This window comes from Crinia signifera, chromosome 3 (assembly GCF_055691185.1).
Source record: "Crinia signifera chromosome 3, ASM5569118v1, whole genome shotgun sequence".
Lineage (NCBI taxonomy): Eukaryota > Metazoa > Chordata > Amphibia > Anura > Myobatrachidae > Crinia > Crinia signifera.
The window spans coordinates 176062296-176087957 of NC_139219.1; the positions used below are offsets into that span (position 1 = coordinate 176062296).

Below are 25662 nucleotides of genomic sequence, written 5' to 3' on the forward strand. Positions count from 1 at the left end.
GCTTCTTTATTATCAAATTAGCCCTTTTTATCAAAGTGAGCAGATGAGTCGCCCAAAATATCTGGATCATCGGAGTGATCCGCGGGATCCCAGCTCGTCTTAGTGACCCGTTTTGCCCATCTCTACAAGGAACCACAGGTGTGGTGTGGGCACTGGTACCCGGAATTGAGGTCACGTGACGATGACGCTATCACCACGCGCGCTGCCAGTCTCCGTGCCGCTGTGACACGAGCCTCTCGACCAAAATGTACGGACTCGTGTGCGCTCGTGCATGTGACGTCACGTCATGCGCAGAAGTTACTCAGAGTGGATGGACCAATAAGGAGACGTAAAAATCTTTCTCCGCTCGCCTACTGTTACGCCATTCGGTGTTTGGCCAATAAGCAACGCAGTGGATGCCGGCACGGAGCTCTCTCATTGGCTAGATGTTGCTGTCAGTCATCTTCTGAACCAGCCCAGGTAAGTGAGCGGACCGGCGCCGTGTAGCTGCGAGACCACCATACTGTGTGCCTGCACTCTGTATGTCTGTAGCCCTGTTGTACACGTAAGACACTTGGCCCTCGCCCATTTTCTTCCCATCTCTCTGTCTCCCCTCACCTGTGCCTGTCACTATATTCCTTGCTCTCAGTGTATTCCAACATCACACCTGTGCTCGAAATTCTAACAGGCTGGTATTGTAGAATAAAGTGTGCTCTAAATCCTATATTTATTACAGTCTGGAATGTCAGGCTGTGTGATGCTCAGTTTCATAACAAGTTATTTCCTAGAATTGGAAGATTTTGGGTTGGAAAGGGATTGGCTTCCTAGGGGAATATGTGCAGACCTAATCTGGGCCAATGTGGAAGAATGGTTTCTAGCTGTGTCAGGTCCCCTGACAGGCCATGTTTTCCAAGGCCCCTAGCTTGGGCACAAGACTAGGCATTGGCAACTGTCAAGTGTAACAGCTGCGGGTGCCTTCATTTCTAACTGACACACTGTATCCAGCCTGATAACACTGGGACAGATCTCTGGCTGCTCCTCACTTGCACAGGGTTGCATACTTTTTGGTTTGTACTCTATAACTACCCACTGGCAGTTTGCAAAATGTGAACCACTAAAGCTGGAAATACAGTAGACAAAGAGTTCCCCCACTAAGATCTTCAAAGCACACCGATGCTGGGTACACACTGGTCAATATAGAGTCTGTTGTATTGATGAACGATACATTGCGAACCGATCAGCTGGGTGTACAACATATACAGTAGGTATGTATGTCCCTGCAGCACAGCCGATACTAATATATCTGAAAATATTGAGTCCGATTCAGATTTGTTTCGACGGGCTGCAAATTTGCATGTGCGTGGTCTGCTGTGCTCGCAAGCCACTTGCTGTTTGACAGCGGGTGGCTATTTAGGGGAGTGCCACTTGCGTTTTATGGGTGTTCCGCAGAAAATGAAGGCGTTTCCTGGCCATCATCAGTGGCCTCCTCCCCACAGCCTTCGCAGCGCCAAGTGAGTCCTGGCTCACTCAGCGCTGTGATCAGGGGAAAACTCATTCAATGGTGAATGAGTATTCCCCTGTGTGCATGCGTGGACAGGGGCAGGGGTATCCATTCGGCAGGGTGGTATCTACCTGCTCGCTAAGCTCTGAACACTCACAGCCCAGTGAGCAGGTCTGAATCAGGTCCATAGTGTATTGTTGCATCGACAAGCAGCGGCTTGTACGCTGGCTGCACTGACATCACAGCTGGGTGGACAAATTTAATGCCCAACCAGTTTTGACATTTGGCACCGTATATTGAGTGCCAAATCTTTAAACTGAATGAAGTATATACAACAGTGATGGCTAACCTTAACACTCCAGCTGTTGTTGAACTACACATCCCAGCATGCCCTGCTACTGTTTTACTATTTGGCCATGCTAAAACTGATGGCATGCTGGGATGTGTAGTTCCACAACAGCTGGAGTGTCAAGGTTAGCCATCACTGATATACAGCTTTGGGTCAGAGGAGAAATTGCCCAGGTTTTACACAGATTAATAATCCAGGGTTTGAGGATATTTTACTTGAGCACAAGTGACTTAATTAGTTCTTCAGTTATTTTAGATTAACCATATACGCTTTACCATTGATGTCACTGAGATCTGGAGACTGCCATACACTTTTCTGACTTGTCTGAGCCACAAGTCGGACCCCATTTCCCTTGAATTTCTCCAGCAGCTCCCCGAGAGTCCTCACTTCTGATTTGGAACTTCATGTGACATTTTTTACATGTGATTTATTTCATGTAAAGGGGGAGGTCAAGGAAAATCAGATGCAATATCTTGCGGGTGCTAAATAGCTGATTTCTCGTCCAGATCCATCTGAATCTGGTGAAAAACAGGCCAAATCACACAAGTGTATGCGGGCCTTTAGTGTGCCTTGAGGACCGAAGTTGTGAAACACACAACTAGACCAACTTTACTCCAGCTAGTTGCTTGGTTGGAAAAAAATCTGGTAATGTATAGGACTCGTGATAAATGACAGGACTAGTGATAAATGACAGTAATTTGCTCCCAAATTCCAGCAAACAGATGTCAGGTGGATATATCGGCTGAGGACCCAGAGCTCATTGTGTACCAACAATTACACTAAACACTTCAATATGAACTGAATGTGTTACACAAGTTACAAACTTATGATGACCTTTAAGAAACAATAGGTTTTATGAGATTCTTGCACTATCTAGTACAATATGTAGGAGAACACTAAACTTTTTCTGCTCAGCTAAAGTGTTGGCTTTTACTGTGACATTACCTTTAGATTTGGATGTCGTTGATGTAGAGTAGGAGGGAAAAGAATTGATGTGTTTTGTGAATAAATGGGAGTGGATAAGAATGTTAGGAGAGCCATGTCTTGATTTCATCTTTCATTGTATACTCTTAGAGCATGGGTCTTCAACCTGTGGCCCTCCAGATGTTGTGAAACCTACATGTTCCAACATGCATTGACACATTTTTCGCTATAAAAGCATGCCAAAACTGTCAGGTCATGCTGGGACATGTAGTTCCACAACATCTGGAGGGCCACAGTGTTAATAGGGGGGGGGGGGGGGGGCTATTTATGTTGTATCTAACCTTGAAATGTACCTTATTGCAGTCAATTTTAATCTGCCATTTTATGGATTAGCAGGCTGGTAAATCGCATAAAAGTTGATTTTGTGTAGGAACAATTACCTTCTCATGATGAACACAATCTCTTCCTATTAGAAGTAATCCATAGTAAAAGTAATGCCCATATATTGTTGATAATTAGATTTTTTTTTTTTTATCAAATTGTATAAGGGTGTCAATCACAATTTATTAAAATGCAAACTTCACACAGTGTGAAATAAAAACATTTCAGACATTTCGTCATACCATATCTTACGTCAATGAACATAGCAGGGAAGCACAGATTCTCTGCATGTTTACCATATGTGTTTTGTCTCGAATACCCCTTTCACAGATACGACTTGGCACTTACCAGGCATTTTGAGTGCATAGTCATTTTGCCGGGTGCAGTTTGATTTCTTTTCACACTGAGCAGCAAATTACCAGGTTAGAAAAAAGGAATGTGTCAGCGCTGGCTGACTTATTACAAGAGGGTTCAAAATGTATAAAATTATTTAATATAAAGAAAAGAAAATATTTTTTTATATATATATATATATATATGTGTTCAAAAACAAGAAGAGGTGCGCCTCATAGTGTAAAACCGTATTTATTTTAAAACACAGACAAGTGCAGGTACACAGATCAATAAAGACTCGTACCAGGCGGATAACCGCTGTGGGCTGGTTACCACAAGGTTTGACATAAAACTCCCAGGCAATAACTCCTACCACCTTCCAAGGCGCTGCTGGATCTCGAACAGACTGCCGGCTAGCCACCAAGACAAGCAGCGTATCAGCGTGTAGGCGAACGTGGATGGAGCAGGAGAAGCCAGGTGCAAGGAAAGCTGTCGTCACTAGCAGGTTCTTCTCACACTTCTCCATACGGAGAAGTGTGAGGAGAAGAACCTGCTTAATGCCTTCTCAATCTCCACCTTTTTAATTAACCAGGTTGACCTGGATTATATGATTCGAGTGACCTGGGATCTCCTGACTAAAGAAACCTTTTGATAAACATAGGGCATTAGCCCTTGGTAAGTCACTTTCCATTGGGTCCCCCGCTGAGGAGACCAGGCTATTATACCGTATTTATCTGTGCATGAGGAAGCAGGCGTACTAAAGATACCTTGATGTGCACATAGGGCACTGGCTTAAGGTCAGTCATCAGGGTCTTTCTATTAACTACCAGACAAGGAGTTATCAGACAAGAAATTGGTACACCAGACCAATCAACTAAAGAACACAGCGCCTATGATTCTCCTATTTTTGTATTGTAACTGTTTGGGATTTGAGGAGTCTCTTGGTTAATCAAGGGCTGCAGTGTTCAGGCGCAGTCAATATTCTTCAATTGTATTTTTAACTGTGTTATATATGTTTATTTTCTTTTCTATATATTAAATAATTTTATACATTTTGAACCTTGTTTCTTGCAATCTCAGTATACTGGGGAGTGACTACCCTGTGCCAGCTGCGGTTAATTGCACAGCACACAACTCTTCTCTTGTAAATTACCAGGTTAAAATGTCAATCCTGGTAATTTGTTGAATTTCACAGGTATTTCTTCAGCGTAAAAGGGTAAACCTGGGGCGCAAATCCCTGTTCGCTGACCGGGGTAAAGAGCAGGGTCGGTGGCGCGGGTTTACCCTTTCACACTGAACGAATTACCGGGTAGAACTGCTTCAGCTGGTAATTTGTTGTTCGGTGTGAAAGTGGTATAAAGGTGGCCATACACTTCTGCGATGTATTGCAGCAGTGTATGGCCTTCCGACCCCCCTGAGCCACTCGGGACCTTCAAGTGTGTCATGATCGCATGCAACCCCGTTCCCCGTCGCTGAGAGCGGGGCCAAGATTGGACATCGGACCCGAGGGGGATGTCAAACGTATATACGATTTGGGACGATTTCTAGGCCCGATCCTTTGTGATTGGCCCATATCGTACTAGTGGTGTCCATAAAATACTTTTTCTGGGGTAAATCTTTGCTTAATATGGAAATTACATTGTATTGGGAAATCAGCAATAAGACCTGTAGTTATCAGTTTAGGTTGGACCAACAGTTCCCTAGATTAGTTCAGTCACGAAAAGGGAAATATTTCATCTTAGGTTTGTGTCTAATCCACACAGGCTGTATGTACTGTATATACATCAGTTTTATATAAAACCAGTGGTTCCCTTAAGAAATTCAGGGACAAAAATAGGGAGATATTTCACTGTAGAACAAGCTACTATTTACCTAAAAGGTATCCTCTATTTGTGTGGAAACACTGTGTGTCCCTGAAACACTGCCATCTGTTGGTAGTGAGTGAAACTACATCTATTTCTCTCTCACACATGCAGAAACACAGGCAAGTGTTTGGGCATATTTGTATAAGGTAGCAGACTAGCTTTTAAAGCATTTGTTTGAGCGGGCCTATGTGTGTGTATATATGTGTGTGTGTGTGTACATGTATAATATATCCACTGACAGGTGAAATAAATAGCATTTATCGTTCTAATAGCAATAGCAGTGGTCTAGGGGTGGTATATATTAGTAGTGAAGTCAGTTATTGAAGTTTTATGTGCAGGAAAAAAGGCAAGTAGTAGGTATCTGAGTGAATTTCACAAAGGCCAGATGATGGTGTCAGAACATCTCAAACACAGCAGGTATTGTTGGGTGTTACCTGTATGCAGTGGTTAGTACCTACCAAAGGTGGTTCAAGGAAGGACAACTGATGAACAGACAACACGGTCATGTGCTCATGGGTAACGAAGCCTAGCATGTCTGGTCCTGACCCACAAAAATGCACAGATTGCTGAAAAAGTTGATATTTGCTATAGCAGAAAGATGTCAGAACACACATTGCAGTTTTCTAGGCAGTTGCAGACTGGTTAGTGTCCATGTTGATTACTATCTGCTATCAAAAGCACCTGTAATGCACCCGTGAGCATCAGAAATAGACCATTGAGCAATGGAAGAAGTAGCCTGTCTGTTGAATCACTTTTTCTTCTTCTTTCTTTCTTATTTTTTTTTTTTTAATTATGTGGATGGCCAGAGAAGTGTGTTGTTTTGACATTTATATTTCTTTAAGATGTAGAAAACTTGAGCATTCCTATGGTATATTGTACTTTTTATCTGCATACTTGATGTCCGTACTAGTTAAAAATGTTCCATGTGTACATTTACACATTAAGGGCAGTATTCAATGAGGCTGATGTGTGCTATTTTCGTGCTCTAAGGTGAATCTTTTTACTGAAAAAGTGATTCGCCCTATTCAACGTGCACTATTGTCCGATAGTGAACAGTGAATGACGGACAATTCGCTGTCTGATAGTCATCGCAATTCGCTGTGGTTTTTCAATGGGCTTTCCAATGTAAGTGTATTCAATGATCAGATGGCGAATTGCTTTTTAAGTGATTTTCGCTGTGTGTCACCATGTAGCAATCGCCATCTTTTTATGGCGAACTGGAATGTGAACTTTTAAAATAAAGGTGTTTTTTTTTTTTTTGTGTAAAGAAATCAGGAATTTTATTATGTGAAGGGGCATGCTATTTTTATTAATGTGCTTACAGCACATGAATATATATTTCATTTAATGTGTTTAAATTTTTATATTTTCCACATAACAGCCAGCAGGGGGCCGAGAGCTGCACATTACTTATTGATATATTCACTTCACCTTGCTCCCGCTCATTACATATGCACGAGCAGGAGCAGTGCAGCAGCTCCCTACCCCAGTCCCCTGCCAGCTCTCCCTGGGGCAGCTTCTGCCTGTGTCCCCGGGAGCCCTGCTTCTTCCCCACAGTGTCCGGCTCAGGCAGGGAGACTTCCATCTCCCTGCCTGCCACCACCCCACAGCTCCCTGCGGTGTTCGCTGCAGGGGTTAAGAATTGGCGTCAGGGGCAGCGAGCCCCTGCGGCATTGAATAGAGTGAGAGGGAGGGCTGGCAGTGAATGCTCCAGCCCTCCGGAACACGGCGACTGTGCAGCGAATCCTAAACAGGTTTCGCTGCACATGCCGAGTTTTTGCTGAGTTGAACAAAAGTCCAGTTTATGGGCATATAGATGTGTCTTATTACAACATTGCTGCAGGAGGCAGCTTGTCACTGTGCTAGCTCAGCAGGTCTCTTGTTGATTGCTGTGGGTAGCAGTGCCCCTCTACTGTCACCAGCTTCCTCTGGAAAAGTTGCACTACCCCCACCTATAGACCTATGCAGGTTTCTTATACATATGGGTAGAGGGTGCATCACTCTACCCTATCTTATCCTGCTTCCCTACCCCAATATACTGCATGCATAGACCATACACCTTGCCCCAGCAATGTACATGGACACATCTGTATCTACAAGCGGATACAACTACAGCTGATGCTGAGTCATTCATGACTCTTGCCTTTTCACTTGCAGTTGAAGGGTTGTAACTGGGTACTTATGGTGTGTTGTGTCCTATGCAGAGTTGTGTGTACATGTAAATACCAGTTATACAAAGGAAAGTGACGGGAGAGGGATGTATTTGTTTTTTACATGCTGTTTGTAAAAAAAAAAAAAAATTATGTGTGGGTGTGTGTTCACTCTAGGTGCAGGCTGCTGATCACTGAGGAGGGAATATCTTAGTTTTGAAGTGCAAAATTTTAGATGTGATTTATCACCACAGTTACTGTAGCTGTAGTTACGTACACATCTAAAATGTTATCCTTCAGAATGAAATTGTCATCCTCACAAATCTGCAGCCTGCACCTAGAGTGAACACTAATAGATATACAGTATATTCCTAACACACATTTCCATTGCATAATAGAACATGCTGTGTTCTAAAATGTAAAATAGAGCTTGACAATTTAAGAAAGCAATGGTGTTTTGTTCTATTGTTGTAGTCATTACGTGCTTTTTTTTTTATCCATGAGATTTGCATTAATAGTGATTAGGTATTAAGGAGTACTTGAGTTATACTTATACAAACAAATATAAATCTGTCATTGTAAAATTGCATGTTGTTGTGTTTCACATTATGCAAATAGTGGGAAATAAACTAACCAGTAAGTAGGTTATAATTTACAATGAAGTGATCACCCTATTTTTCTCCTCCCAGCAGCAGGGGACACTGCAGTCTACACGTGTGGGATAGTGTGGGTGCATTGGAGGAGTCGGCACTTTAAGAAATTTGAATACAGCTGGCTCCTCCCCCCGCTATCCCCCAGCAGACTCCAGTCTTAGAAAAAGTGCCCGGAGGAGTCGGACTCCCGGGCTATGTCTCCTAAGGAGACTAGGATTTTTGTTTCCTTTTTATTTATTTTTTATTTATACTTGGACACAGACAGGCTGGGAATGCCTGTCTGCGACGTAGGACCCTGGAGGGACATGGTCGGGCCTGCATGCAGCCTCCCTCCACTGTCCAGCCACCGGAGCCTCCGTTCCGGGGACCCGCCCGCAGCTGCATGCAGTGTGCGTCGCGGGTCCTGGGCTATCTCCCCCGAACTCCAGGGACGCCGGTGACAAGTAAGGGCGCTGTGCGCCAGACAGGGGGCGGCCATTAAGCGCGATGGTCGGTGGCAGAGAAAGAGCTGAGTCGCGGTGGTGACGTCAGCGCACCCTCCAGTATGCCGGCTGTTTGGGGCAGGGCTTGGATTTCGTGCCTCAGCATAAGAGAGGAGGGCGGAGCTTGCTTCTCTCTCTTCTCTCTGCGCTTTTGAGCTGTGAGGTGGCTTTTGTGGTGCTCTCTCTCTCTGCAGTTTGCTGTACAAAACGGGACCTCTGTTACCTGTGCAGCTCAGCGCTCCCCAGCGGACTACAGGGACACTGTAAGTCTTAAGGGGTACATTACACACACAAGAATCGGGGGTTATTAATTGGCTCCTCTTCCCCTGTAACTTGCCAGACTTCAGGGCTACTTTACTGGGTATTTCCCTGCTGTTGGGCTGTATTTTGGGGTGTTTCTTGTGTGACTGGTGTTGTGTGTCTGTCAGTATTGTTACATTTACTGGGCAGGATGGCAGGAAAAGCAACTTCATCTAAGGCTGCTTTGAAGGTTTATTCCTGCAAGAGCTGTAAGCAGCAATACACACAACATGTTAGAGGGTGTTCCCTCTGTGAGACTTGCTATAGGGCTTCTCAAATTACTGCTGCTCCTGCAGCACCTGTGCAGGCAGCTGCTGTTTCCTCAGAGGTGCTGCAATCATTGCTGTCTAATCTGAATGCTGAAATGGCTGCCTCTAGGAAGGATAGAGAGGTGTTTCAGACTCAGCTTTCTAGATTGACCTCTGCAGAGCCTGCTTGGGCTCAATCCTTAATTCAGTCAGTGGACTCTTTAACTCAGTCTATGGCAGGTCCTGCTAAGAGACCTTCGGCTGCTGCTGTAATTAAAAGAAAGGCTATGCCCTCTCTGTTTTTGGCTGATGATTCAGACCATGAGGATTATATTATAGAGGAAGGAGAGGTTCTTCCCCCTGTGGAGGATATCCAACCCTTGGATGTAGGGGAGGATGAATCACAGGGTGTGGAGGGGCTTATTAGAGCTGTTAGGTCCACTCTGAAATTAGAGCAGCCTGAGGTTACTCCCCAGGTGTCCATTTTTGGACGCTCTCAAAGACAGGAGTTGTGTTTTCCGGATTCGGAGGAATTAGACTCTCCTCTCCTCTCTATATGGAAATGTCCGGATAGGAAATTCCAGGTGTCAGCTCGCCTAAGGACACTATATCCTTTCTCTCCTGAATCCAGGGCCAAGTGGGAGACTCCTCCCACTCCGGATATCTCGCTATCCAGGCTATCTAAGCGAGCCACTCTGCCTGTCCCCGGGGTGGCCTCTTTGAAAGAGGCGCAGGATAGGCGTTTAGATTGCTCACTAAAGACCATTTATTCCACGGCAGGGGTCCTTTTGCATCCTGCTTTGGCCTCTGCTTGGGTGGCCAGGGCTATGGAGCAATGGGCTGCTGAGCTTGTGGCTGGTCTGGAGCAAAATATGCCTGTGGCAGATTTGTTGCCTATGGCGGAAGGCATCAGGGATGCTTCAACTTACATAGGTGAGGCAGCGGCAGACATTTCGACTCTAGGAGCCAGAATTTCTGCGTCAGCTATGGTGGCCAGACGGTCGGTCTGGTTGAGGTCATGGCAGGCTGAGGCTGAAATTAAAAAAGCCGTTGAAGCCTTGCCGTTCACAGGGGATATGCTTTTCGGGCCAGAGCTCGATAAACTTATCTCCCAGGCCACGGGGGGTAAGTCTACATTCTTACCTACAGCCGCTCCTCCACCTAAGAGGCGGTCCCTCACTCAGTCCTTTCGGTCCTTTCGAGGCTCCTCGGCCTTTAGAGGCAGGCCCAGAGGAGGTTTTACGGCCTTTAGAGGTCGCAGAGGTAGAGGGGCGGGAACAGCAGCGGCCGCTGCTGCCCCAGCACGTCGCCAGGAGCCCAAGGCTTCCGACAAGACCGTGGCATGACGGTCTTCCGGCTCTAGTGGGAGAGTCCAGGGTGGGCGCTCGTCTGTTGTTGTTCCCTCAGGTTTGGGAGACTCACTGCAGGGACGAGTGGGTCTTGCAAATTATTACACAGGGATACAGACTTCAATTTTCAGCGCCACCTCCAGTAAGATTCTTTCCAATGGGCCTTCCAAAGCTGGATCAGACAAGAAAGGCCTTACAGGATTCAGTTCAAAAGCTTTTGGACGCTTCTGTAATAATACCGGTGCCAGAACATCAGAGGGGACAGGGGTTTTACTCCAATGTGTTCGTAGTCCCCAAACCGGACGGCACCGTAAGGCCTATCCTAAACCTCAAGGATTTAAATCAATACATCTGTTACAACAGGTTCAAGATGGAGTCCATACGGTCCGTGATTGCATCACTGGAACCGGGAGAATATCTTATGTCGCTAGACATAAAGGACGCCTATTTGCACGTCCCTATTTGGGAACCTCACCAGAGGTTTCTAAGGTTCGCAATGCAGGCTTCTCATTTCCAGTTCAGGGCTCTGCCCTTCGGCCTGTCGTCCGCTCCCAGGGTCTTTACCAAGATCATGGCCTGCATGGTGGCGGTACTCAGGTTACAGGGGATAACGATCATCCCGTACCTGGACGATCTCTTGATAAAGGCTTCTTCTCAGGACAAATTGATAGCAGACGCTCTGGCCACATGTTCTTTTCTGGTCCAAAATGGTTGGATCTTGAACTTCGGCAAATCTCAGCTCAATCCAACACAGAGGCTTCAATTTCTGGGCCTTATTCTGGATACGGCGCAGGAGGCGGTATTTCTTCCAATGGACAAGATCGCGGCGCTGCAGTCAAAGGTACGACAGGTCCTAGCTCCCGGCAGAGTTTCGATCCTGTTGTGCACCAAGTTGCTGGGGATGATGGTAGCCTCTTTCGAGGCCATCTCGTACGGCAGATTTCATACCAGAACGTTCCAATGGAACCTACTGTCACAGTGGTCAGGGTCGCATCTACAGATACACGGGAAGATTACCCTGTCAAGAGCAGCTCGTCAGTCACTTCAATGGTGGCTTCACACTCCCAATTTACTCCAGGGCCGGAGTTTCAGTCCATGCAGTTGGACGATACTGACCACCGACGCCAGCCTCAGGGGCTGGGGAGCTTTTGTTCTCAACCAGACTTTTCAGGGGCGGTGGTCGGCCCAGGAGGCAAGTCTTCCGATAAATGTCCTGGAATTAAGAGCAATCAGGTTGGCTTTGGGTCAAGCACACAACTTGCTCAGGGGACGTCCGGTAAGAGTCCAGTCGGACAATGCGACTGCGGTCGCATACATAAATCGACAGGGAGGAACCAAAAGTCGTGCGGCCATGCGCGAGGTGCGTCCTATCTTGGAATGGGCCGAGGCGTTTGTCCCCCGATTCTCTGCGGTGTTTCTGCCGGGCGTGGAGAATTGGCAGGCGGATTATCTGAGCAGACAGGACTTCCACCCGGGAGAGTGGGCCCTTCATTCGGAGGTTTTTCATCAGTTGACGGTCCGGTGGGGCATGCCTCAGATGGATTTGATGGCCTCCAGGTTGAATCGGAAGGTACCTCGGTATTGTGCCAGGTCTCGGGATCCGGAAGCTCTGGCGGGGGATGCATTCTCCATCAGATGGATTTGATGGCCACTCAGATGGATTTGATGGCCTCCAGGTTGAATCGGAAGGTACCTCGGTATTGTGCCAGGTCTCGGGATTCGGAAGCTCTGGCGGGGGATGCATTCTCCATCCCATGGGATTTCCAGCTGATATATGCGTTTCCGCCGTTTCCACTCATAGCAAGAGTGCTCAAGCGCATAAAAAGAGGGTCCGCTTCAGTAATTCTGATTGCCCCGGACTGGCCGAGACGGGCCTGGTATTCGGACCTCAAGCTTCTTCAAGCGGATGTGCAGTGGCGTCTCCCACTCAGACAGGATCTTCTACAACAAGGACCATTCATCTACCCCGGCTTAGAGTCTCTACGTTTAACGGCGTGGCTGTTGAAGCCGACTTGTTAAGGAGACGTGGAATACCGCAGTCTGTAGTTCCAACTATGCTGAAGGCTAGGAAGGAGGTGACCGCTTCTCATTATCACAGGATTTGGAAATCCTACATAGCCTGGTGCGAAGCTAGATCGGTACCAAGGGCAGTGTTTCATCTTTCCCGTTTGTTGGAGTTCTTACAATCGGGTTTAGAGAAGGGTCTCAGACTGGCGTCTTTGAAGGTCCAGGTGTCTGCCCTATCGGTGTTTTTTCACAGAAGGCTGGCTCTAATTCCGGAGGTACAGACCTTCTTAAAAGGGGTTGTTCGTATACAGTCTCCCTTCGTTCCGCCTTCAGAGCCATGGGATTTGGAGTTGGTTCTGAAATTCCTAAGATCTGATACTTTTGAGCCCTTAGATTCGGTGGATCTAAGGTTCTTGACGTGGAAGACGGTCATGTTGATGGCGCTGGCTTCGGCCCGCAGGGTGTCGGAGCTTGGGGCTCTTTCCTGTCGTTCCCCGTTTCTGGTTTTCCACAAGGACAGGGCGGAACTCAGAACTCGCCAGGGTTTCCTTCCGAAGGTGGTTTCGGCGTTCCACGTGAACCAGCCTATTGTGGTTCCAGCCCTTTCACGAGATATGAAGTCCTTGGACGTGGTGCGCGCTCTGCGTATCTACGTTTCCAGAACGGCATCGTGGAGAAAGACGGATAGTCTTTTCGTGTTGTATGGAGCAGGAAAGAAGGGTTGGCCGGCGTCCAAGCAGACGCTGGCTAGGTGGTTGTGCCTCACAATCAAGGAGGCCTACGCTAGGGCTAACCAAGTCCTTCCTTTAGGGATTTCCGCCCATTCAACAAGGGCCGTAAGCACTTCGTGGGCTGCGGCCAGAGGTGTTTCGCTCAGGTTTGTAGGGCGGCCACTTGGGTGGGTGCTAGCACCTTCGCCAAGTTCTATAAGTTTGACAGCTTTGCCAGTGAGGAGGCATCATTCGGCAGAGCTGTTTTGCAGGATTCTCAGCGCTCTCCCTCCCGGGTTTAGTGCTTTGGTACTATCCCACACGTGTAGACTGCAGTGTCCCCTGCTGCTGGGAGGAGAAATAAGGAATTTGGTACTTACCGGTAATTCCCTTTCTCCGAGGCAGCAGGGGACACTGCACGCCCTCCCAGCGCTTTATTCCTGCCATCTTACAAGTTGTTTTACTTTAACATTGAATGTTTGCCGATTGCAAGTTGTGAGTTCTTGTTATGAGTTATTCTTGCTAATCTTTTCTCTTCTGCGAAGTGTCTCCTCTGTTCCAGGGATCGAGCCCTGGCCCCTATCCTCTCTCGGTCACAGTTTCTAAGACTGGAGTCTGCTGGGGGATATCGGGGGGAGGAGCCAGCTGTATTCAAATTTCTTAAAGTGCCGACTCCTCCAATGCACCCACACTATCCCACACGTGTAGACTGCAGTGTCCCCTGCAGCCTCGGAGAAAGGGAATTACCGGTAAGTACCAAATTCCTTATTTTATCAACTAGAGATATGCTTTGCTAATCCACTGCGCTGTGAGCTTTTTGGCAAATTCTAATGTATGGTTAAGTTTGTGATTGGACAGATGATGTTTAGGGGTATAGTTCAAAGATTCTAAATCATTGTTCTGTTTCCAGGAATAAAATACACATTGACCAAAGTGGCACAAACAGGGGGCGATTTTAACCCCAGTTCTAAGTGATCTGACTAGTTCGCATAGCATTGAAGCATGGATCGCTCTGTGTGTATGGCTCCAGGAGAAGTTGCTGCGCGGTCCGGGGCGTCGCTATCGCACGCAGAGATAGACAGTACATGCACTGTCTATCCTGCTAGATCGCTGGGTTTTGCTTATAAACATTAGTGCATCACTTGTATGCCGCGATCTGTGCTTAGCATGTTGCTCAGCACAGAGGCCAGTGTTGCCCCATGTGTACGAGGCTTAATTCCTTCAGTGGCACTCCCGAGAATTTTCAGAGTTATGCTCCAGTGCGCAGTCTGGCAAACCCGGAAAACTCTCGGGAGTTCCACTGCCTGCGCTCCCTCCTGCCGGGCAGCGCCACTGAACTGAGCGCTGAGATCAGCGTCGCACTCAGTTTCAGCGGCTGCCCAGCCCTGCCTCCTTCCCCCTGCTGCGTGACGTAACGTCATGCCCACACAGTCGGGTTGCTGTGGCTGATGGATTGTTCAGCTGCGCTACCCAGACCCGGGGGTTACAGTGGTGTTTTTTTTTAGGGAGCACTCTCCAGAAAAAAACTCACCCAGTGGGGCACGCTCCCTAAAAAAGAAAAGAAAAACATCGCTGAAGGGGTTAACAGCTGATATATATATATGGAATGGGATCATTCGTCAGACTGCATTTAGGTCTACAGTCATTAGGTCGACCCCACTAGGTCGACTGGCAGGAAGGTCGACCTGACTTAAGGTCGACATGGGCCAAGGTCGACATGACTTAAGGTCGAATTTGCATAAAGGTCGACATGAGGAAGGTCGACTGGTCATAAGGTCGACATGGGGTTTTCACTGTTTTTTTATCCGAATGTCGACACAGTCGACATGGACACAGTTGGCAATGAGAATCGGACCCTCGCATCGCTCGCTTCGCTCGCAATGCTTCGGGCACGGTACCTCGCTGCGCTCGGCACACTATTTTATTCTCCCACCACGCCCTAGTGGATGGTAGGGCATGAAATCCCGCCTGTCGGCACATGTCGGCTCAAAAAACAGTGAAAAACCCATGTCGACCTTATGACCAGTCGACCTTCCTCATGTCGACCTTTATGCAAATTCGACCTTAAGTCATGTCGACCTTGGCCCATGTCGACCTTCCTGCCAGTTGACCTAGTGGGGTCGACCTAATGACTGTAGACCTAAATGCAGTCTGACGAATGACCGCATCCTATATATATATATATATATATATATATATATATATATATATATATATATATATATATATATATATATATATATATATATTCATTTTTAAATCTTGGCAAATGTGTGTTTTAGCCCTGGGAATTCAACATCAATTTAGTTAGATCTACATTGATCTGTAAATGTAACCCTTAATGGCAAATCTGGTATCAAAATATGCCAATTTTTGTCACTAGTTTTTGCACAAAGCTAATATACTTGAAAACTATAAATAAAACCGACATCAACCAAATAAAAACATCATAGAAATGTATCAATTAAAATTTATGTTATGCCCATGGATAACAGCTTATCTGCATCCCTGCGCATGTGCGATCGTACTCCCCCCCCCCCCCCCCCCCTATTATGAAAATCCCTATTAAGTTGAAAATTGTCAGGACTTGGTTTTGGCTATGGGTCACTGGGTCAACCACTGAAGGTCAACAGGCCTTAGGTTGCCTTGGGTAAGGTCGACGGGGGTTAGAAGGTCGACACAAGCATTAGGTTGACAGTCAAAAGGTCAGAGTTTTTCAAGTTTTTTATTTGTCCCGAATGTCATCACAGTCGACAAGGACACCGTCTGAGTGTACATTTCTTTAACATAGTTTGGCCAATAGTGACATTTCATTTTTAGGATTTGATTCTACGAAATGTGGAATTATGGGTTAAGCCACAGAGAAGGCTTTCACAATTGAATTGCTTGTTAAGCAGGGGAGCAGTATGAGCGTCAAGTCCCTGCATTTACCACGGTTAATTGAATTTTGCCCCATGGGGCTGATTCTGAGTTGAAAGCTAAGCTGCAAAGAAATAAAAAGGAACTTTGTTCACCAGCAAATCCATGTTGCACTGCATGTTCCCATTTACCAGTGCAAAATTAGCTTGTTAAGAAAACGAATCTTGTCCAGCTTTTACTTTTCTTTGAGCGTCTTCTTAGCTGACTGCATTGTACATAGTGAATGAATAATCTTCCACTACCTCCCATCTTTTCCTGTTGTTCACCTTTACAGGTCATGGCTCATATTTCAGTGTTTTTCCTCTGTTTGCCTCAAGCTTAATATGACAAAAACTGAAATCCAATTTTACCACCCTTCACTCTGTCACTAACCTTTCATTCCCCCTCTTCACAATGTTGACAACACATGCATCACCGCTGCCTCACTTGCCAAAACCGTACTACTGCCCAGAAACTTTTTTTCTCCCATTTGCTTTCAGCTAAAATACCAACATCCGAAAGTCACACATTAGTAAAGTTTTGTTCTCATTCTCGTTTGTTCTATTAGTTGTAAGTCTGCTAATGCAGACTTATGTATTCAATGGCGGCAGCAGCTTTTTTTTTTCATCTTAACAGCATTTTTAATTTTTTATTTACCCTGAGCCTGAGAACATTATAATCTTGCTTCTTGTTTTTATGTAAAATGGTTTTCTCTAGATAATATTGCTTTATTTTACACACAAATATCAGTATTTATGACCCACAATTTGCTGGTTTGAGAATGTTTCTTTAAAAGCCAAATGTCTCCCCCTTTTCATATTTTATTCAATCTCTTTTCCCAACCATGCCACAACTGTCCCCGCCATAGCTAATGTTATCAGATCTCCCCCTAAGTCACACTTTTGGGGCCATTTAATGGTTCTGCCCCACAGCATATTTCTGTTTGCATCCCCCTGACCTGAATATGTGATAAGTATGTGATGCGCCCAAAGGAGCTTTTCTTGATTATTATTATTATTATTTTTTTTTTTAAGCCGACTTGTTCATACTTAACTATTGGGCATAAAGGGAGAATATAATAGTGTGCCGTGTAAAGCTTTGTGCCCTAAGCACAAGGGGGCATATGTATTAAGCCTGGAGAAGAGATAAACTGGAGATAAAGTGGAGATAACATGGAAGAGATAACGCACCAGCCAATCAGCTGTGTTTAAAATATGACAGTTGGGATCTGATTGGCTGGTGCGTTATCTCTTTCCACTTTATCTCCAATTTATCTCTTCACCAGGCTTAATACATCTGCCCCAAGGTGTGCAGCGAGCCATGCCAGTGGACGTGGTACACTTATATGGTGCAGTGTTCATTCTAGCACCCGCTATCTTTGAAAACCCATGCAGTTTCTCTTCCCTACCTGGGGTGTCGCTGTCTGCTGTGGTGTTTCTAGCAAAGGTCTGGTTTGCATATCAGTGCTGATATATAGACCACACTGTGCTAAAAGCACTACAGCAGACAGCGACACCCCAGGCAGGGAAGAGGAACTACATGGATTTTCAAAGACAGCGGGTGCTAGAATGAACACTATGGTGTCCATGTCAACCTAGACACAGGAAAATGGGAAAAACCCACCTTTTTCTATGTTGACCTTTTTCATATTGACACTTTGAATGTGTTGACGTTTTGACCATGTTGACCTTTTTCATGTGTTGACCTTATGACTTAACCAAAAGTGGTCCACCTTTTGACTGTCGACCTAATGACCCATAACCACTCGTAATATGCTAAATCGGCATTCTCACTGTGCTCCCTCTGTTTAATGATGTTAAAATTAAAAAGTTTAAACGGATCTAGAACTAATGCTTCTACCTGTGCTCATACTCAAAAATATGGGCGGTTGGACGCATGGGACAATGGGCCTAATTGCAGGACAATTTTTTTTTCTCAAAATAGGCAAAATCATATGCAGGTGGGGCTGATGTAATGTGCAGAGAGAGTTAGGTTTGGGTGAAATTTTGGGCCAAATGTAATAGGGTGTGAGAATCAGAAAGTGAAAGATTTTGGGAGTTTTCCCATTTTTTTTTTAAATTGGCAATCATTTACACTGCAAAACCGGGTTGATTTTGCAGTGTAAATGATTGCTGCTTTAAAAAATTGGGAATACTCCCAAAAGGTTTCACTTTCTGATTCTCACGCCCTATTACATTTGGCCCCTTGTTTCTGTGCAGGGTAAATATTGGTTGCATTATTTTTACACGGCAAGTTAGATTTCAGTATGAACACACTTTACCCAATCTACGTAACTCTCTCTGCACATGTTACATCTGCCCCACCTGCAGTGCAAATTTGTCCTTCGATTATGTCTAAATTAGGCCCAAAGAGCATGGGATGCCCAGTAGCGCATGCAGGGGGGGGGTTCTGAGTACCCAGAAACCCCCCCCCCCCCCCCCAGGAGTCTAAGGGCACAAGTCTGAAAGCTGAGGGTCCCCTCTTTCCATGGGTACAAGAATTTTTTCGGTTTTTAGAATATTTTTTTTAGGCTTACTTACCTGTCCCCTGATGGTGTCCGGTGGTCCCTTGGCGTCCACAGCAGGCCTCCGGCATCTTCTCTGGGTCTCCAGTGATCCCAGGAATGCATTGCGCGGGTGTGCGCGTGCACCAGTGACGTCACCGGCACTCGCGCAATGCATTCCTGGGACCGCTGGAGGCCCTGGAGAAGATGCCGGAGGCCTGCTGTGGACGCCCTGGGACTTGGTAAGTATAAAAAGAGGGTTAGAGGGATAAAAAAAAATATTCAAATTATTCCAAAAACCACGGTTTTTGGAATAATTCGGATAATGGATGCACGGATACGGGATAATCAACCTGTATTCTAATTGGCGGATTGCTCTGCCTATTGAACTCTGATCCCCTAATCCCGTGGTAGCCAACCCTAGCCCTCGAGAGCTACCAACATTCCACATTTTCCAGACAACCTAGCTGCTGCACAGCTGCACTCATTAATCACTCATTAATCACTGACACATTTTAAAAGATACACAGATGGAGCTAATTAGCTCACTTGTGATTCTGTGAGGAGACCTGCAAAACATGCACTGTTGGTAGCTCTCGAGGACTAGGGTTGGCTACCCCAGCCCTAGTCCAATACCATTTGGTAGGTGGGATTCTCTAGTTTTTAATTCCATTAAAATCTAAGAAATCTATTTCAGGAAACTGGAGATATCTTCAGTCAAGCAAGCTGTCCTCCCACCAGAAAATTATGAATAATAAGCCCACTCCACTATACACCCCTGCTCTGCATATTAAACATCCTCTACCACCCTGAAAGTTATGTATAATGGCCCCTTCATTCAGCCCAATGCCCCCTTCTCCCACCCCATCTCCCACCATGTGTGCAGTAAAGGGGTAATTAGTTTAAATTACTGATCTAGGCCCTACATGCTGAGTGGTTGATATATATATATATATAAAATTGGCAGTCGACAGATCTGTTTCGGCACCACATGCCTTCATCACAGACTGACCCACAATGGCTGTTACTAGAAGCTGTTATATAGCCACCAATACAAACAATCAAATAATTACACAAATCATGCCAGCTGTGTGCAGATTCAAATCAATCAATCAGCAGGTCAGAGCCCCAACTACGTCACCTATCCGGATGCCCATATATAGTCATGGGTCTGTTACTGCTGAGTATGCAAATGGGTATGGGAGTATTGAGCAATGGGATAGCGCACTTACCACCTGGCTGTGTCACTCAGGTCGGATGGAGCAGGTAGACAGCAGCGCTTCGCGCCGTGTCTCCCGCGTCATCATTCTGTACCCATGGACGCCGGACCAATCAGGGAGCAGGCGCACAGCAGCATCGCTGACCGCGTCACCCGCTCATATATTTGGAATATATCCTGTCAGACATTATATGAGTTTTTTCATATTTATACATATAGAGGTTGGCTTAGGATGGGGCCATATTGGACCCCATCGCTGTGCCAACCAGTTGGAGAAAAAAGGCATTATTAAACAGGAAGTAGTTTTTATGAAGGATCACTTCAATAAGGAGTAATAAGTAATCAATCGGGGGACCTTCATAATCAGGACTTGTGGTGAGTATGTCTCGTACGGCAGACAGCCCCTCCTCGTTTACTATATTCGTATAGAGGCTGCTGACGTCGAGAGTCACCAAAAGGCTGTCAGTTGGTGCCAAACCAAAATTCTGTAATTTTACCAAAAAATCGGTAGTGTCCCTGATGTAGTAAGGGGTCTTTTTTACAACAGGTTGAAGGTAGTAATCAACATATTGCGAGAGCGGCTGGCTGAGAGAACCCCTGGCAGATATTATTGGTCTGCCAGGGGGTGTCTCTAGGCTCTTGTGTATTTTGGGTAGCGCGTATATCAGGGGCACTTTAGGGTAATCTTGTTTAAGAAATGAGGCTGTTTGCTCGTTTATCCACCCATTAACAACACCCATGTCAATAATAGAGTCAATTTCCCTCTTGTAACCAGTCGTCGGGTCAAAAGCTAATTGTTTATAGCATATTGGGTCAGTGAGTTGTCTCATGAGTTCCACTGTCCGTGTTTCTGTAATGTCCTTGAGCCTCACTAAAGCTTGATCTATATGTATTATTAACCAGCTAAGCATATTGTTGTATTAATCTCCCCTTTAACCATACCTTTGCACTTGTTTATATTTGTATAAGTTTTTTTACACATTGCCAGCTGTTTGTGGGCGATTAATCAAGTAAGGGGCCAACCCCATACACGTAACTTTGCTATTTCTATATTTGTTTATTTGGGTCACCAGGGCAACGCGCCGAGACGGGGACATGTAATCTGTGCCTCCCCCAACATGGCTGCGCACCGGAGTATATTGTTTGGTGAGGGCTGCACACACCAATATGGCCGTGCGTGTCAGGATGCGGTCCACCAGTGTGAGCGGGTGACGCGGTCAGCGATGCTGCTGTGCGCCTGCTCCCTGATTGGTCCGGCGTCCATGGGTACAGAATGATGACGCGGGAGACACGGCGCGAAGCGCTGCTGTCTACCTGCTCCATCCGACCTGAGTGACACAGCCAGGTGGTAAGTGCGCTATCCCATTGCTCAATACTCCCATACCCATTTGCATACTCAGCAGTAACAGACCCATGACTATATATGGGCATCCGGATAGGTGACGTAGTTGGGGCTCTGACCTGCTGATTGATTGATTTGAATCTGCACACAGCTGGCATGATTTGTGTAATTATTTGATTGTTTGTATTGGTGGCTATATAACAGCTTTTAGTAACAGCCATTGTGGGTCAGTCTGTGATGAAGGCATGTGGTGCCGAAACAGATCTGTCGATTGCCAATTTTGACCAATGAAGTCTTGCATGGATGGGTGACTATGTTCCTAAATTCCCAAAGTGTTCCTTGCTAACTGTTTGAAAAACCGTAATGTATCTGGCTGATACTTGAATTTCATATAAAATTTGTGATGGATTCACAGTGATTCAAATTGAGTGCTGTCTCGTCTATATCTCTGGATATACTGTTTGCTTATTAGTACTTCTGGACTGGCACCTAACTCTCTACCTTTGCTTTGGAGTGCGGATTCCCCAAGTTTTCGTATATATATATATATATATTTTTTTTTTTTTATATACATTTGGTCTAATCTATAATACTTTAACTGACCCGGCATATAATGGGTCACCTAAGTGTCCATCTTCGTGCTTTGCTCCGCCCCTCTGGAAACCCCCTTCTGAAAATCCTGCGTTTGCCCCTGATGCCCTATGCTAAGACCAGTAGTTCACATGTAAAGATTATGTCATAGTTGCCTACCCTCCTGCATTCTGCAGGAGACTCCCTGAAATAGCCGCAATCTCCCTCTCTCCCTCATTAGTCTAGTAATCTCCCTCATTTCTCCTAGCCCACATTACACTTACATTTATTTTTCAGAAAAAAAGGAATGAGAGATAGATACATTTACATTAAATAATCAGCACCATTTCCCAGAACTTTACCAAGTATAGTATCTCTTACTAACTGCTTAGGTGCTCATCTACTTTTGGATCAAAGTCATTTTAAAAGATTCCTCTTAGATGTAGCAGTACACACCCACACTTCTAGGTGCCACGTTCACAATCTCTTTTCACATTCTCTCCATATATGGAACTAGACATGCCCTTTGGGTGGAGCATGACACGCCCCCTCAATGGGGCGCTGTGCAAAATTCTACTACCAACTATAATCTCCCTGAAACTAGTTTTCAAAAGTCGGCAAGTATGGATTATTTTAGTAACTTGCCACACATCACTGGAAGGTTGCCTCAAAATTTGGACCTATTATTTTGGGCTGGATTCAGACCAAGTTTGCCAAAAGCTCACAGTGGTTCCTAGCAAACTATTAAATGTCCTTTTCTTTTCTCCCTGTAAGTGTGCAGCATTCTTTCCAATCATAGCTATTGCGAAATCTTGTCTTGTCCACTCGTACACATCAATTAGGTCATTTTATGAATGCAGATAAATCTACAACCTGTGACATTGTAAAATATTAATGCATGTACAATATATATATATATATATATTATCTATTGTATACAAACACGTAACTTAAATCTTTTGCTCTTTATAGAAATTATTTTCATGCTTGTTTTTCTTATTTATTTTTACTTAAAAATATTTTCCCCTTGTTCATTTTAGGTGCTACACGTTATAGCAAAATCCTATTTTCCTTCCTATGGATCACTGAATAAGAAAGAGATGGTTTTACCTCGTCTCACAGGAGCACTGCGCTCCTTTTCAAATGTCACCAGGCAAGATGATTACAGGGGGGACTCGACTGACTTGATGGTAAATTGTTTTATAAGGGACGCAAAGTGCTAAACATCTTGAATGACTTATTGATAGTATAATGTTTTATGTATTGTAGTAAGCAGCTGTTAAAAACTGTTGTGCCAGCATTACAACAAACGGCAGTTTATAAAATGTAAAACTATTTTAGCACCCCATTTTCATTAAAGGAATCCATTAAAAAAAAATGGCAGTTTGCTCTGTTCTGTATATAAATGTGATCCATTGGCAGTATCTGGCAGAATTCAAAAGTTATGCACAGATCTATTTTATGTGTTGCAGTTGGGATTCCATCCAAATCCTTATAATAGTTAGCAAAAATTTCTGGTTCCACTGAATCCTTATTATTCAGTCAACCAGGTTCAAATCCAGATTTGATTGTGCTTTTAATCAATAAAATACAGAGTTATCTTTTCCAGAAGCTATACAATTCAATATAATTGTCGTTTAGATCCCTCCTATTTAAGTTTAAAGTGCAAATTAGAGTCTGGAATTGGTTCAGCAGACCATTTTTAAAGTGTGAATTGGAGGCTTCCCTTCTTTATACAGTATTTTGTCCTGTTGACTTTGTTAGATATTTCTAATGAAACTAGTAATATAGCAAAGCGACAGGTCACCATGCCAAGCAATATTTAAAAACGTTATATTTTTACTTTGACATGTAGTATTTCAAATTAGATACTTGTAGAATGTTTTTGTTCACAGTGCTGGTTTATAACTTAATGACAAAATGTTGGCGTTTGACTTGGTAAAACAACCCTTTTAACACCGTAGTTATGCGGAGAGGCAGTCACGCTCTGGTAACACATTTTGGGGGGTATTCAATGTCTGTCGAGCTCCTTATTTTTGTCGAGCTTTGTTGTTTTCTCGACGAGAGGTTGGTTATTTATGAGGTCGCCTATTCATTGTCTAGTTTTCTCGACTTGTCGAGCAGAGCTCACCTGATTTGGTTTTCGGTTTGCTCGACTGTCGAGTTGAACATAACTCGACTTGTCGAGTTATTTTGGGTAAAATCTGTCGAGATAATTCCTGCATCCTATTCAATGTCAAAGAATTCACCTGACCTCGACTGTTTGAAATCACTCTTCCCTCAAATTTAACTCGACAATTATTTCTGTCGTGACAAGGGAGTTTCTCTTGTTGCATGTTCATAAATTGTGTTAAATGTATATGCTGTACTAATGTTTGTAGTGCTTATCTTGACTTCTGTCTTTGTGATATTTTGCTAAATATTCCTCTTTTGATTAACTTTACATTTGCTGCATGTTTATATGGTATGCTTTAACCCATTATTCCATTGTCAGCATCAGTTTTCAGCTTGTATTATTACGCATTTGTTTAAATTATTCCATTTGGCATATAAGAAGTATTATCTTTTTTTCTGCTCACCTTTCATGTTCACTGTGCTGCATTTTGCCCATTGAAAGTCTTCTGTATACATGTCTATTTATGTCTACTTCTGGTTTGATCAAACACCTATGTTTAGGTCCCTTGTATCCATGCTGGGGCAGAATTACTCAGGATACAATGTTTGTTTGTTGCCATTCTTTTGTTTACTTCTACAATGCAATGCATTGCAATTTACCTGCAAAAAAAAGAGAGAAAAGAATGTCCTCTTTGTTAGGTGCACCTGAAAAGAGTGAAACTAATAAAGTATAACTTTTAATTGTTTATTTATAAAAAGGCTGCGAAAATTTTTAAAACCATATAACAAAGACAGGGTGGGGATACACACATAAAATTGGGGGTGGCAGGCAGGTGTTTGCTGACAATATTTATTTAGTCTGGTATTAATAGTGCAACAGGTAGATTCCACCAGGTTACTGTCAACGTTGATAATAGAGTGTGTTTATACTGACAGAATCCGGGTAAGTACCCTGTACATAGATGACTCCCGCTACCTAATCCTCAGCACGATGTGCTAAATATTATATTAATGCCGTGTTTATTCTAATCACAGGCACTACTGTAGCTGTAATAGCACTGACTCTAGAAAGTGTATCTACTCCATACAAATTTTGGAGAGATCTCGACACCAAATGAGTCAGTGAAAGATCGGCTAATAATATTAAGTGGAGATAACTCTGGGGTGATTTGATTGCCAAATAGCTGCCGTATAGGCATATATACCGCCAAGAGATTATCTCTATATCAGATGATAGAGACCCAGTAGGGGTGACTCTATAATTAGCACATTGCAATTTACCTCAGAGCTCTCATTCCTGTACTGAGACTTCAGGGAGATACCAGCATTGTGCAGTCTGCTGATTTGGAAATGGTTTTTATAGGAGAATTTTCATTTTTAACAAGATATCTACTTTTATATAATTGACTATAAAAATGAAGCCTATCTCTGACAATTGCCACTTTCCTCTCTAGGGGAGAACTCGACTTGTCGAGCAGGGAAGAACTCGACTTGTCGAGCAGATGAGAACTCGACTTGTCGAGCTAAATTTTCAATTAGCAAAATGAGAAAAACAAATGCAAATGCTCGACAATTCGGACTGTTACTGGTGGGATTGAAAGTACAGTTTGAATAGGCGAGAACTCGACTTGTCGAGCTAAATATTCATGTCGAGCAAAACGAGAAAAACAAATGCTCGACAATTCGGACTGTCACTGGTGGGATTGAATACCCCCCTTTCTATTGAAGCATTTAGTTTTGAAGATGTTTGAAAGTACTCTTTTCTAACTATACTGCCTTATTTC

The 25662-nt window shown here is 44.5% G+C and overlaps 1 protein-coding gene across 2 annotated transcripts in view; it reads left to right on the forward strand.

Annotated features, from left to right (window-relative positions):
• Positions 1-302: 302 nt before the first annotated feature.
• The window catches only part of ASCC3 (activating signal cointegrator 1 complex subunit 3), a 718547-nt gene continuing 693187 nt past the window's right edge, over positions 303-25662 (forward strand). The window contains exons 1-2 of one of the 2 annotated variants that reach the window (XM_083176983.1): positions 303-459; positions 22804-22953. In XM_083176983.1, the coding sequence (XP_083033109.1) occupies positions 22864-22953 (90 nt within the window). In that variant the 5' untranslated portion in view covers positions 303-459; positions 22804-22863. The other variant, XM_083176984.1, reaches the window with a different exon arrangement.